The following is a 14,358-nucleotide window of genomic DNA, read 5'->3' on the forward strand; positions in this document are numbered from 1 at the left end:
TTGAAAGAAATGACTAGATATCTGCCTAGTTCTTACAAATAAATCTTAAAATGTTCCTGAAAACATAGGCTTTCTTGTGGTCATGAAAAACACGAATTTACACAATTTTAACAGTTTGTCTAATAAGTTTGTGATCACACTATGGCATCCCTATACATAAACAAAGTTCAACATACACGATCAGTAGCCATTTATTTATTTGTAATACTTTGTAGTTTACACACACTCAAGTAACAATACTAACCTGATGAGGTTTTAAGAACTTAACCAGCTTCTCATGAACAGACACAAGTTCTGCCTTAGTTTCTGGGTCAAAGTCCAAGACTAATTTACCCAACTCCTTTTGATCAGATTCTACATCAATCTCAAATATCTGGTTGTACTGTAAAAGACAAGAAATATTATATCATAATGAATCCCTTAAAAACAAACATTTATATCAGTAACAAATCAGTAAGTAAACATCATGCATACAAAATAGGCAGAATTTTGGGCATCTAAAAATATTTATCAGTCCACCTAACATTAAATTATGGATTAAATTGCCATAAAACACTTTACACTATGAATACAATACGTGCAATTAATTCTTATTTTCAAAGAGGTATGTAAATTATTCCAAGCTTAGCAGTTACCAAACTTGGCCATAAATGAAATCAGGATCTCTCATGATATACTGCATAAATGAAAGCAAAATATGAATAAATAATAGATTTGTTAGCAGTTTTTGTTTGTTTGTTTACACTTCCAGACTTGTAATCATACACATCCTTTATGGTGTGAAAGTAGGACAGACTCATTTAGATTAGATTAGATTAGGATACTTGTTGTTACATTTTGCCAGGAAGTGCAAAGATTTCCTAATTACAATGGAACCCCTTTAACCAGACATCCATCTAGTTACTATAATTGAGAGGAAGAACTGAAAATTTGTCCATATTCATATCCACATTCTGGATCCAAGAATCCAGAAAAAAAAATGGCAGATACATGATTTTGTCCATACTTTTGGATATAATCTTCCCCCTTTCATATAATAAAAATAACTAAAATAATGAGGTTATTTTGTTCTTAACAGCAAGGGTGGAAATTTTGATGATAACCACAGTTTAAAAGATAAAGACTGTACATCTGCATGAGCGAACTTAACTCCTTAATTTTGAGAGAGAAAATAACGGCATTTTGTAGTTACGGTCTATGCATTGGTGCAAAAATAATGCCTCTATTCTTTTAATACCAATGTCTGGAGACCAGCAACCATCCAGAAAAAAGGATGACTTTACACTAGATGAAAGCATACATACGTATGTATCAATACAATGAATCAAGGTTGATAATACCCATCAGTTTACAAAATTAGACAAGAAACAAACAAAAATATTAAATATTAATAAAGGATACAACAAAGTTGTAACATCCTGTACCTGCTTCTGGCGTTCTTTAATACGTTTACGTCGCTCTTCTTCTTCCTGTGTGGCATTCTTGGTGGTCTCCAAAAGGTCTTCATCTCGAATCACACGTCGAATCTTCTTATGCTTGCTAGGAGACTCTTCCTGTTAAAACATATTATCTACCTTAATGGTTTAAGTTTTAAACAATACTTGGTTTACGTATTTTCATTACAGAACCGATTGTTTTATATACAGCAAATGGTTGTAACAACAGTTTCCATGCAGTTTCATTAAAAAAAACTTTGTCTATTCTTATAGCTGTACTTCATGACACACTTTACAATGGAGGATACATACCCATCACTCTAACCTTTGTATACCACTTCTGTATATTTTCTTATCATTCCCAAACAATTTTCTCACCAGGGAATTATTCAGAGAGTTTATTTGACCTGCTTTAGATTAGTGTGCTGGCATGGAAACCCAACCATATGAAGCACAAGATCTTCATGCTCAGATTTTACAATCTGTTTCTATAAATAAAGCCAGAACATTTCTAGATAGGCTAATTGAAATCAACCAAATAATACTAGGAGAGAGGAAGACAAGAGGGTGACATTTCACAACACATACAATAGGAGGGGGATAGTTGAGGTGGACACAGTCTATTCTTTATAAATAAAATGTAACGAGGGAAGGTACAGATAGAAGTCAGATGCAAACAAGTCAAAGACAAGGTATTCACATATAGTGCGGGTTGTAAGCAAGCGGAATAAATTGGAAGCCAAGGTAGTGTAAATCACCTCAATTCACAAGGTATAATAAAGAACTAAAAAACTAAGACTAATCACACCAGGTACCTCATTGCTAAGGAGCAGAATACATGAATTAGATTCTATTCCTTTTAGATGCAAAAGAACATACAAACCATCACTAAAACTTTCTTAACTCATTTCTGTCATCAAACATACATTATTAAGTCAGTACTATTTCTCATTCAAATTTGTACTCTTATAGGTTAAGAGTCATCACCACCGCAACCCTTTTTCCAATTAAACAGAATTGAAAGGAATTAACCATGAGGAAAAGAAGAGCAATACAGACTGAAGATTAGAGATAATAATGAGTAATAAAGAACACCCATTTAAAGAAAAATATCTTAAACAATACATAGCATTACAGAGAACCAATACCGCTGAGGACACCAGCAAATGTGTAGCCTACTGGTTAAAAGCAGCATACTTACAGGCAACCAAAAATGCCACCCAGAAGCATACAAACACAAAGAGGGAGTGGTGCCCCCAGAAGCCTCAAGGAAGATGAGGGGAACCTTTCCCCCTCCACCACCATCACAGAGAACAGAAGACTGTGCGGGAGAGCCCTTCCAAATGTCCTATACTAGGAGAGGAGACAATAGGGAAGAAAGCGATGGGGGAAAGCCAGACAAGTGATGCTGACGAACCTCAACCCCACTGATCAGTGGGGGCAAGAAACAGTGACCTGGAGAAAGAAAATGGAGGATAGCCCTAAAACAGGTAAGAACATCAACAACCCTCCCCAACTCAGTCACAGAGTTGCCTGTCAAAGTGGAGAAAGGACATAGGACACCAGTGCCTTCCTACATCTCCAAAGGTGAGGGAGAAACCAATCAGGGCTACAAAGGAGTCACAGGAAATCATGGACTGAGTGATCACAAAGGCATGAGCTCGGAAACGAAGAGGTAACATCAAAGCAAAACATGTAAACAAAACCAGAATAGACAAATGACCACAGAACCACAACACGATCCAAGGCAGGCCCTGCTTTCAAAACAAGGCAGCAAACAAGGCACTGAAAAAGTTGATTTGCCACCATTTAAAAAGCTCATGCTGAAGATGAGAACTCGACCAGATTCTAAGACCAGCAATATAACCTATCGCACACAAGAAAGTTAAAACCAGACCGGCACCTCATCAGATTAAGAAATACTGTGAATCACCAAGAAAACCTATACACTGGAATAACTGGCTCTGAAGAAACAAAGCTTTGACCAGAATGGAAGCAATCACCAAAAGTTCAGGAAAGACAAAGTCTCCTCAATCCACAAGAATAGAAATCTACATTGCAGACTCTATAGTCTAAGTATTTTTCATGTCTGAATTTATATGAGCTTACTTTATTTTTCTCGTCGTCTTCATCATCATCATCTGACGACGATGTCATTTTCTTTATCCGTTTTCGTTTGGCCTTTGGTTTATCAGAGTCTTCTTCGTCTTCACTGCATAGAGGGGAAAAAATCTAAGTTCATTCTTGATGCATGAAATGTATTCATATTCATCTTTCTTTATTCATCATACAGAAAGAAACAAAAATTGAGAGTAATCATCAATAGATCACTGGGTACAATTGAGGCGGTTTGTTCAGTGGAAGATAACTTTGAAAGGGGGAATTAGTAAGCACTGTATTATCTAATTTGCCCGAAACGCTGTGCATGTTGGCTTTAGGCATAGTATGTACTGTACTATATGCAGGCGATGAATCACAATAACGTGGCTGAAGTATGTTGACCAGACCACACACTAGAAGTTGAAGGGATGACGACGTTTCGGTCCGTCCTGGACCATTCTCAATCGACTTGAGAATGGTCCAGGACGGACCGAAACGTCGTCGTCCCTTCAACTTCTAGTGTGTGGTCTGGTCAACAAAATGTACTGTACTAGTTCTATCTAGTAATCCAACATTATGTTTGTAATTCATTTTGAATGTATGTGCTTTTACCTGAATAAACATTATTTTATCTAATCATAGCATTAGATTTTGTGAACAAAAGGAAATTTCCTTTCATTGATCAAATTCACTCGCCTATTATAATCTGAAGAAGAAGCCTTCTTTCTCTTCCTTTTCTTATCATCTTCACTGTCTGAAGAGGATATTTGGAATGATCTCTTCTTCCTGGGCCTAGAAGAAACAGAAAAAAGTATAGTATTAAAGTATAGTATTAATTACTATTCAGATATATAAACCACATAATAATTTAATAATTTATTGTGTCGGGGAACATCTTGCGCGGATCTCCATCATGTCATATGACGTGATGCGCAATTTATAGCAAGTTACTCAACACGTCATATGACATGTTGTGCAGTTTAAGGGTTAAACAAGAATCCAGAGTCCCCTTCGAAATCAGAAACAGCTGGGAGACCATGAGGGCCAAAGAAGTAACTGCAAAGACACTTTTGTCCAGGAAATTGCCAATGACAGTACAGAGGACCAGAGAACTGACTGGGATGAAACCAGAAGCACCTAGAGAGAAAGGTAAGACCAATTCCAACACAGGTGCCAGGAGCCCAAGGAAAATGTATGCTGAGAATGGTCTGCAGAAAAAAAAGTAAGGGCAGATGGTTGCTGAAATACCGGTAAGAGGGGGTGGAAAGACACTTCTGGAGCATTTAACAAAATTCTGCACCACACATTGGCCATTTTTGGAAAAGGGTAGAATCTTATGGAATACAATAAGTCTTCCACTACTTGTTCAAATTTCCAATGCTAGCCACAAGTATGATGAATATACATTTTGTAAAACTGCACTATTCAAAACTAAATTTGCCATAAACAATTATAATATAAATTGTTCTTGGCAGTCCAAGAATTATCAAACAAAACATTTTCATGAAAGTATAAATGGTTAAAGTGATTTTAAATCTGCATAACGCCCTTGACTGTACAGCAATAAAGCACAATCATACCTGCAATAATGTAGAGAACTAACACAACTTAAAATGAAAATTGGTTTAATAGCACTTACGATTCCTCAAAGTCGCTGTCGTTTTCATCATCACTCTCAATTTCAGCCTTTTCATCCTCGGCACCATCCTCATCCTCAGACGATATATTTAAATTCATATACCCTTTTTTGTATACTTTTGGAACATACTGAAAAAAAAATCCAAACTGTCAAATCCATTTGGGTACTCTACAACTGCTGCTCATCATCAGAGCATATATAAAAGATGTCACAGAATATCCAGAAAAAATTCTATATATATATTGTATATATATATATCCTAATAGCCAGGACACGCTACTTGGCCTACTATGCAAGGCCCAATTTGCCTAATAAGCCATGTTTTCTTGATGTTATATATTTTTCTAATCTGTTCTTATGAAATGATAAAGCTTTCCATTACATTATATATGAGTTTCATTTTTTAATTCGAGTTAAATCTAACATAGAAATATGACCAAACCTAACAAACCCTACCTAACCTATCTTAACCTAACTTAAATTAGTACAATTAAGTCAGCAATTCATGTTCTTAATATAATAATATTAATTCAAATAAGCAAATTAGATTTTTTTTGGTTCAATACCAAAAATCACTCTGCCTATTAGGCAAATCAGGCCTTGTTTACTAGGCCGAGTAAATATATTCCTATTTATGGACATGTACATTTATGGACATAAATACAGTATATATAATGGAGACCATTTCCAACTATGGGCAAAACTTCGTTCAACTAATCTTCTTTATTCTCAGGATATCACAAATCTTCCCCTTTGCTGATATTGAGTTAATTTGGTTATAAATTGTGTCCCTAGGAGGCTACATCACCCAATAACCAAACAGACCCTTCTTTCATCACCATATATACTGTACTGAAAGATTCAAGTTTATACACAAGACATTCTCCAAATATTGCACAGACACAAACCCTTCTAGTTATCAATTCTAATGGAAACATAAGGTATTGCTTTAACTAATACCTAATTCTGGTATTAAAATATTAGAATAACAAAATTCTAAGCCAGAATTATGAGTACACTCAGTTCTGAACAGAGTAGCAACAACTGATCAAGACAGAATCGATATGTGTTTGAGTGATTGACTTTAAACATTCCTGCCGAGCCACAACAGTGAGGTCAACTATCCAGTTTAGATATACTGTACTGTACTTCAACACAGCTGTTTAACATGTATCATATGATTACCTCCTCCCCAGATTCCTCTCCACTTCCTTGCTGTTGTTTCTCCTCCTCTTTTTTTCGCTTTTTCTCTTCATATTTCTTTCTCTCCTTTTCTTCTTCCTCTGGATCTTCTTTCAGCGTTTCTGTAGGACAGAGAGAGAGACGGGCATAACTATAAAATACAGTTATTTAATCTCTCAGTACTAAGAAATTCTTGGTACAAAAATGTATCGGCATAAAATAGAACACACAAAAATTTAAATTAAATTTAGATTCTCTCAGAACCTGTGTAAATACTGGTTTGGAAATAGAGTTGTTGATGGTTTGGTTATGTACATAACCAGACCATCACCAGATATATACTCACAAACATCACCAAAACAATCAATATAAATAGACAATATAAAGCGACAACAGAAGACCATCACCAGCCCACTTTTTTCTTAACCGGTATACTGTAAATGGCTAGAAGGCAGGACATAAAGAGCAGATTTCACTCCCCCGTAGTCACTGATAACCGAGCACTGACAGGAAAGCACTTTCACCACTATACTGAAGTCTTAACCATTTCAAGCAAATACGTCAAGCTAACACTACAGTACTTTGTTTTGTTAAAAACTCTCAAACCCAGTAATTTTACTAGATACATAAATAGACAAAATAAACTACACAACATGAAGTAATTTTCACAAACCATCCTGCTCATCCTCCTCGTCCTCTTCATCACTACTCATCAGAATCTGCTTCTTCATTTTCTCATTTAATGAAATGCCACCTTCTTTTTTCTTCTTTTTATTCTTATCACCACCATTTTCGTCCTCGTCCTCCTCCTCTTCGTCCTCGTCCTCATCTTCTTTGTCAATGCTGATATCGAGTAAACCTTCTTTTTTCTTCTTTACAGCCCCTTCCTTCTTTACTTTCTTATTCGATTTATTTTCCTTTTCATCCACATCATCATTTTCACCTTCCTCATCTTCACCTTCCTCCTCCTGCTCGGATTCTGATTTTACAAACTTCTTCTTGCATTTGGGAGCAGGTTTTGAGTACTTTGTCATCTTGAAACTGAAAAGAAAAAATTGTTACAAGAAGTTTTGCAAATAAGCCAAAAGAAAATGGCTCATATGCTGCACAGTAGTCAAAACATTGTAATATATTCTCTCAATCTACAGTTAATAAAAAAAATTAAATAAAAAGAATAGAAGTTAGTAACAGTTGATTGACTGACAGTTGAGAGGCGAGCTAAAAGAGCAGACCTCAACTCCCGCAAGCACAACTAGGTGAACTAGGAACCCAGAAACTGCTTATCCTATGTTGGGGACTTTTGAACCACTCTGTACAGTAAAACGGATACAAATAGTTTAGACCTGAAGAAAAACAGAGAATACAAATAAAAAGAATACAAGAAATAACAACAGTACTTACTTCATTAGCTTTGTAAACTCTTTGTCAGATTCTTCTTCATCAGCATCACAGTCATCGCTGTCAAATGTACGTCTATTACCTAAGTAAAGCTCTGGGAAATCTGTGACATAAACAAAATCCTCTTCCTTAATTTTGTCCTTCACAGATGAACTAAGTTCTGTAAGGTCCACCTGACACTTGTCCTTCAGTTGCTTTTCTTTCAGTTCTTCTCTTTCTTCCTCAGTAAGTGTCTTTCTAAGTGTTTTTAACTGCTTCTTTGCAACTTCATCTTTTTTGAGAGATTTTTTATAGTTCTTCTTTTTGCAGCGAGGTTTTGGTTTGTCTTCAAGATCATCTTCACTTTCGCTCTCTAGAAGTGCAGCTTTTGCTTTCTGGTTGTCATTCTTTGCGTATGGCTTGCCATCTTTTGATTTCTTTTTAATCTTTTTCTTTTTCTTTTCAGATGTGCTCTCCTCTGAATTAGAACTGGTTTCACTAACAATCTTTTTGCATGGTTCATCACTTTCTTTCTTAGCTTGACCCTCACCATTTGTTTCACCTTCCCCTCCAGAATCAGAGGCTAACAATGTAGATAATGCCTTCTCATTTTCCTGATTTTCTTTGCTTTGCTCCTTTCTGCTGGCTTTCTTATGTTTCTCTTTATTTCCTTCTATGTGCGCTTCAGAAGACTTTCCATAATATTGTTCGCTTTCACTTTGTTCTTCTTCTTCATCATCTTTTTCTTTACTGTGTTTGCTTAATTTTTTTTTATTCTTAGTTTTAACTGTATCCAGATCCTTACCTTCATCCTCTTCCTTCTCCACCTTTTCACCTTCCTCCTCCTCGTCTCCATCTTCCTTCTCCTCATCTCCATCTTCCTTCTCCTCGTCTCCATCTTCCTTCTCCTCTTCTCCATTTTCCTTCTCCTCTTCTCCATCCTCCTCCCTTTCAGATTCTTTCTTTGATTTCTTTGCTTTCCTCTTTTTCTTTTTAACAGGCTCTCTGTCTGCCTCTCGTCTTCTCATTTCTTCATCGGTGTCTTCTTCTACTGAACTTTCTGAACTATCTTCAACAAGTCCTAGGAGAACATCTTCGTCCTCGTCCTCATCATTGGTTTTTCTTTTGTTTCGTTTTCTGGTTGATTTTCTGCATTCTTGAGAATCTTCATCTTTATTTTCTGTGCCTCTTCTTTGATGTCTTCTCAGTCTTTCCATTTTCTTATCTTCTTCTTTCTTTGGCTTATTTCTTTTCCTCAGGACCCTCTCATCTTCCTTATGTTTATTACCTCTTTTCTTTTCACCCCTTTCTTCGTGTCGTCGCCTTTTTTTGGAATGTTTACCTTCCTTATCTTCTGTATTTTTCTTTTCCTTAGTTTTCTTAACCCTGTCATCATCTTCCTCATCATCACTTCCCTGTTTTTCTTCCATTTTTTCATCATCTTCATTTAGATCATCCTTTGTCGTTTTTGTATCATCTTGGTTATCTTCATCATCATCTTCATTTGGTACTTCCTTAACTCTTTTACTTTTACCATCTTCTTCTTTTAATTCTTTTATATCTCCTTTCCAATTATCAATGTCATCATCCTTAAGATTTTTCACATTTTTCTCATCCTTTTCTTCCTTCTCCTCTTCCTCATCTTGTTTTTGAACTTTAATCTTTTTCTTTGCATCATTTTCATCAGCTTTGCTATCTTTCATTTTAACATCTTTTTCCACTTTCCCAGACTTTTCTTCCTCACTTTCTTCACTATCCTTTTTCTCAGATTGACTAACACTGCTCTTCAACTTTTCATCATCATTATCATCATTGTCAATTTCACTTTCAGACTTATCAATTGTGCTGGCCTTGTCCTTCTTGGATTTTGTTGAAGATTTTTTCTTAAGTTCTGCTTCAGAAAAAATACTATCCTCATCATTGGATTCTGCTTTTAACTTCCTCAGCCTCCTTGAAGTTCTGGATTTTTTAGAATCTCCTTCACTCTCGTTATGTTCTTCTGCACTAGATTTAGCGTCATCTTTGAGATCATCGTCATCCATATTCCCTTCGCTGTACCTCTGGGCATTCTTTCGTTTCTGGCGGGTCTCTGGTTGTTTATCTTTCAATTTCTCCCTCTCTCTGGTGGACCTTGTGGATCTTGTACTTCTTCTCGTAGGTTCTTTTTTGAGTCTATCAAATGCATCTTCATTTTCTTCATCACTTACGTCATGTTCTGGAGCACCAACATCATTACTCCCATCACTTAACATTTCACCTATATTGTTTTCAAGATCTGGAAGTGAATGACCATCATCAGAGCTCAATGCAGCCTTACTGGAATCTTGGCAATCATCAACTTCCATTGGTGAATCCTCTACTTTGTTAGATTTTGCATCTTTTGCGCTGGAACATTTGCCTTTATCCATTTTGCCTTCTACTTTACTTTTATCCTCAACATTACCTGCACCATCACTATCTTCACTCTCAGTAGACTTTTTCTGGGTCTTCTTATTCTTATGAATTTCTTTCTTCTTATCTTCACACAATTTTGAGTTACTAATTATTTCGTCACTCTCTTGGCATGTATTTAAATCTTTACCAGATGTACTTTGTGCATTACAGTCCTCAGCTTCTACATCAGGCTTTTCTGTCAACTCTTTACTTCCTGAAGACACACTTTCTGTAAATTGTTTAACATTATTTTCCAACTCACATTCCATTATTTCAAAGTTATTCCGAACAGCATGTAACTGTTTCATAATGCGCTTCCCAGCTTTTTCTGTTGCTTCTTGGGAATATTTATTTTCTTTCCATTTGGAGTCAATTGTCTTTACATTTTTCATGCACAAAGACAGCATCTCAGACATATTATCAATGGCTTCCCTGAGCCAACTCTGAATGCCATCTTCTGGTACTTTTTCTTTGCTCTTCTTTGCACTTGTACTTTTTGCATTTCTTGAGCCTTTCTTTACAGTTTTTTTCTCAGGAGACTCCAGCAAAGCTCTTTCTATTCGCTGTTTCTTCAGCACATCAAATTTTTTCTTCATGTTCTTTGTCCTCAGCTCATTCCTGTAAAGATAAAATACCACAAAATAAGTAATGATTTTGTGTGCATATAAATATGGTATTAATTAACACTTTCGCGCCCCGGGCATGCGCGCTGCAAACTTTGACGTCATGCCTCCGGCGGTGCGGGCGAGCGTGCGGCGACACTGAAATGTGTATACTCGTTCCAGTTTTTTCACCTTAATTCTCATGCTACGTTGTTCATTTTAGTATCATTGTGTTCGCAATAGAATTCCCTACGGGTGTATATGTATATAAGGGCCAAAAGCCCGGCGTGACTTCCTACAGCAAAGCCTAAAGTCGGCAAAAGTTACCCGTGAGCGCACAAAATCAGTAAAATGTGTATACTCGTTTCAGTTTTCTCACCTTAATTTTCATGCTACGTCATTAGTTTTGGTATCACTATGTTCGCAATTAAATTCCCTGCAGGTGTATATGCATATATTACCCAAAAGCCCGGCGTGACTCCCCTTAGCAAAGCTTAAATTTACTTGTGAACGAGCACCAATTGGCACACCCGCAACCAAATGTGTATACTCGTTCAGTTTAATAACATAAATTTTTGAGTTACGTCTTTCATTTTGGTATCAAATTGTTCGCAATATAAAGGCGTGTTTTTTAAAACTAGTCCCATAATAATAGAGCAATAAATGTAATTTTAACAAATATTTATAATTTTGGATGCACATCATAAAATTATTTATATCTTTCCAGTGTTCTGAAATCAATTTTCGTGTTACATCTTTCATTTTGGTATCAAATTGTTCGCAATCTAAAGGCACGCATTTTAAAACTAGTCCCATAATAATAGCACAATAAAAAGAATTTTAACAATTATTTTAAAATTTGGACCAAAAACGCATTTACTGTATTATCTTTCCAGTGTACCGACATCAATTTTCTTGTTACATCCTTCATTTTGGTATCAAATTGTGCGCACTCAAAGACGCTCATTTTAAAACCACTCTCAGATTGATCAGATAAAATTTAAATTTTTAACACATATTATGGACGCCCAATGTGGACGCTGCTCGTGTCACCGACTCGGACTCGAGAGAAAAAATTCTAACGCCAGGAGCGTTGCCGGAGAGCAAAAGTGTTAAATATGTGTATGCTCTTTGTGAGTCCTGTTAATTCTCCTGAAAATTTTAGATTTTAGTAATGTCTCCACTAACTATTTTCTCTTTCAATGACATAAGGTTTCCATTTTTTAGTCTCTTCCTAGAGCACACATGGAGGGTTTCGGGACTACTACTACTACTACTCTCCGACACTGGCCTTGGGCTAGGCTCGACTCACCTCTCTGGGAAGGGAGAGAAGATGGGTCACCAATCCTTAACTATTCACCCAGCAGTAACTGAGGACCATGTTGTAAGCCAATTGGCAGATCATAATCCAGGGAAAAGTGTTAGGGTAATGCTATATAAAATTTGTGGGAGTGAGAGACTAATCCTGTTAACTGGAGTTTGAAGTTATCTGCTTATATATACCAACCTGTGTAAAGAAGAAAAAGCATCGAAACATCAGATTAAATTTTACTGATACAACTACAAAGGCCAATACCACTAATAAACATTGCCACACCTTTAGCCCAAAGATACCCAAGGGTTCAGGTGAATCAGCCCTCGAACACTTAACATGCAGAAAAAACAAGCAAAGAAATTTAATCAATTTTTAGGTCTGCAGTTAACTGGTTAAAGTTGCCTCCTTTTGAGGGCCTCGGGTAATGTATGGACATTCCTGGGCAGTCACCTCAAATCGGTGATCTGGGATTGGCCAGATACCTCCTTGCAAGCCTGCTGCTGCTATGTATGCTGTGACAGCATACCTCATATGAGGTTTCCTACTCTATTGTTAAACATCTCTTAAGTTCAAACATACAGTATATAATATTCTATAAAATATAGCTGAATGGCACATGGACAGTTTCATTTGGATGCTATGCAGTTTTGTTGCATGCCAATGGTTAGCCTTTCTGTGTCTGCCATTATACCTGTGGGGGGGTCTTACTTTATTGTTATAAAAATTACTTTCTCCAGGCACTCCATTATTCTAATCCCAAATGGCTTTCTCCAGAATTTTACAAGGAATGAATGTGTGACACTGATCTATAATTTTGTGCCTCCAGTCTTCCTTTTTAGAATATTGGACCCACATTTACCATTTTCTCCGATTTCCAGCTCTCATGTCAGAGTGTTTTATTGAAATTTTTCATTAGCACATGACAAAGTAATTCTTCAGCCTCATTCAGTAACCATGGTGATATTAAGTTTGGTCCTTTTGTAATATATTAATGTGTTAAAGCAATGTTAGTTAACAAGTGCACCCGAGGCACTTTCACTTATGGAACACATCTAGCAGAAGCAATATTTTTTATCAGGTTATCCATTACATTATCTAAACCCTCATTTAATTTAATATCAAATATAAATCATTGCATATACACACACACACAACATGCAAACTGGCAGTCTGAAAATAAGCAATATATACTATATAGACATATAATAGCCAGTACTATACTACAAAGCATAATTTCTCATTAGCCTTATTGACATGCTGTTTAGAGTCTGATAACTGCTTCGTTGTTTCAAGTGTTACCAGAAATTCTAGAACCACCGATAAAGCTCATTGTTTAGACCTAACACTATAGATGTAAACAGAGATTGCTTCACCTGCTTTTCACAGAAGCATATAAGCATTAAACACAGCCATGTAATATAATATGCAAGGGTTCCATAAGACTGAATAAGAACTAACAAGACTGCATGGCTCAAATAGACTACAAGCAGAAATAAAACTATATATAAAAAACTAGCTTAATAAAACTGCATTAATACTTAAAATCTAGACAGCCACAATTTTAAGATTATAATAATGAAAATGGTACCTGTAAACAATTAAGACAAATATATATGGAAATAATCCTAATGACCTACAAACTTCTTAATCACTAAGTACTTAATATTACAAAAGGCTACTAGAGATTATAATACAAATTACCTGGAGAGGTTAGCATCTTGCTCCTCCGAGTTCTTAAGGTTGCTGAGAATGGTACGGTGTAGGGCTCGGAGCTCCATCATGGGAGAGGGATCACATACGTAACATGCCCAGTTTTCTGTTGTTTCTGCATTCTTCAGCTCTGAGCGTCCCATTGTACGCTTTACACATCTCTGAACAGAAAAAAAAAAAAAGATGAAGTGGGAAAAGGGAAGGTGGATGAGGAGAGAAGGGAGGGAGGAAGGAGAAATGATTAAATTTCACTTAACAAATGTGTTCATATTACATATAAACAAATAGTTAAATGCCCACAGAGAAATTTCAATCTATCTTCCAAAAATTATAATACAGATAGCAGCTGCAGGAAGAGTATGTACAAAATATGGAATGTTTTGTACTACTGACTTTGTTAAGACCCCGAGAAAGAAAGCGACTACCAAACCTAACCTTTCCAGTCTAATGGAGTACATGTATGTACTATACTAAATTATGCCTAGCACTGCAAATTTAGGCCTAAGAGACATTATATCACATTGTTCCAGTTTTTGTTATGTCATTTAGTATACCAATAGCAGA

The 14,358-nt window shown here is 36.1% G+C and overlaps 1 protein-coding gene across 1 annotated transcript in view; it reads right to left on the bottom strand.

Annotated features, from left to right (window-relative positions):
• Positions 1–14,358, bottom strand: part of LOC123760326 (transcriptional regulator ATRX) — a 55,650-nt gene that overhangs the window by 23,518 nt on the left and 17,774 nt on the right. Inside the window, exons 9-17 of the mRNA XM_045745919.2 lie at positions 13,786–13,955; positions 7,759–10,785; positions 7,031–7,398; positions 6,361–6,479; positions 5,176–5,303; positions 4,233–4,328; positions 3,546–3,648; positions 1,425–1,553; positions 245–382 (exon numbers count right to left, since the gene is read on the bottom strand). Coding sequence (XP_045601875.2) covers positions 245–382; positions 1,425–1,553; positions 3,546–3,648; positions 4,233–4,328; positions 5,176–5,303; positions 6,361–6,479; positions 7,031–7,398; positions 7,759–10,785; positions 13,786–13,955 — 4,278 coding nt within the window. The remainder of the gene's footprint in view (positions 1–244; positions 383–1,424; positions 1,554–3,545; positions 3,649–4,232; positions 4,329–5,175; positions 5,304–6,360; positions 6,480–7,030; positions 7,399–7,758; positions 10,786–13,785; positions 13,956–14,358) is intronic.

Source organism: Procambarus clarkii, chromosome 39, assembly GCF_040958095.1.
Source record: "Procambarus clarkii isolate CNS0578487 chromosome 39, FALCON_Pclarkii_2.0, whole genome shotgun sequence".
Taxonomy (NCBI): domain Eukaryota; kingdom Metazoa; phylum Arthropoda; class Malacostraca; order Decapoda; family Cambaridae; genus Procambarus; species Procambarus clarkii.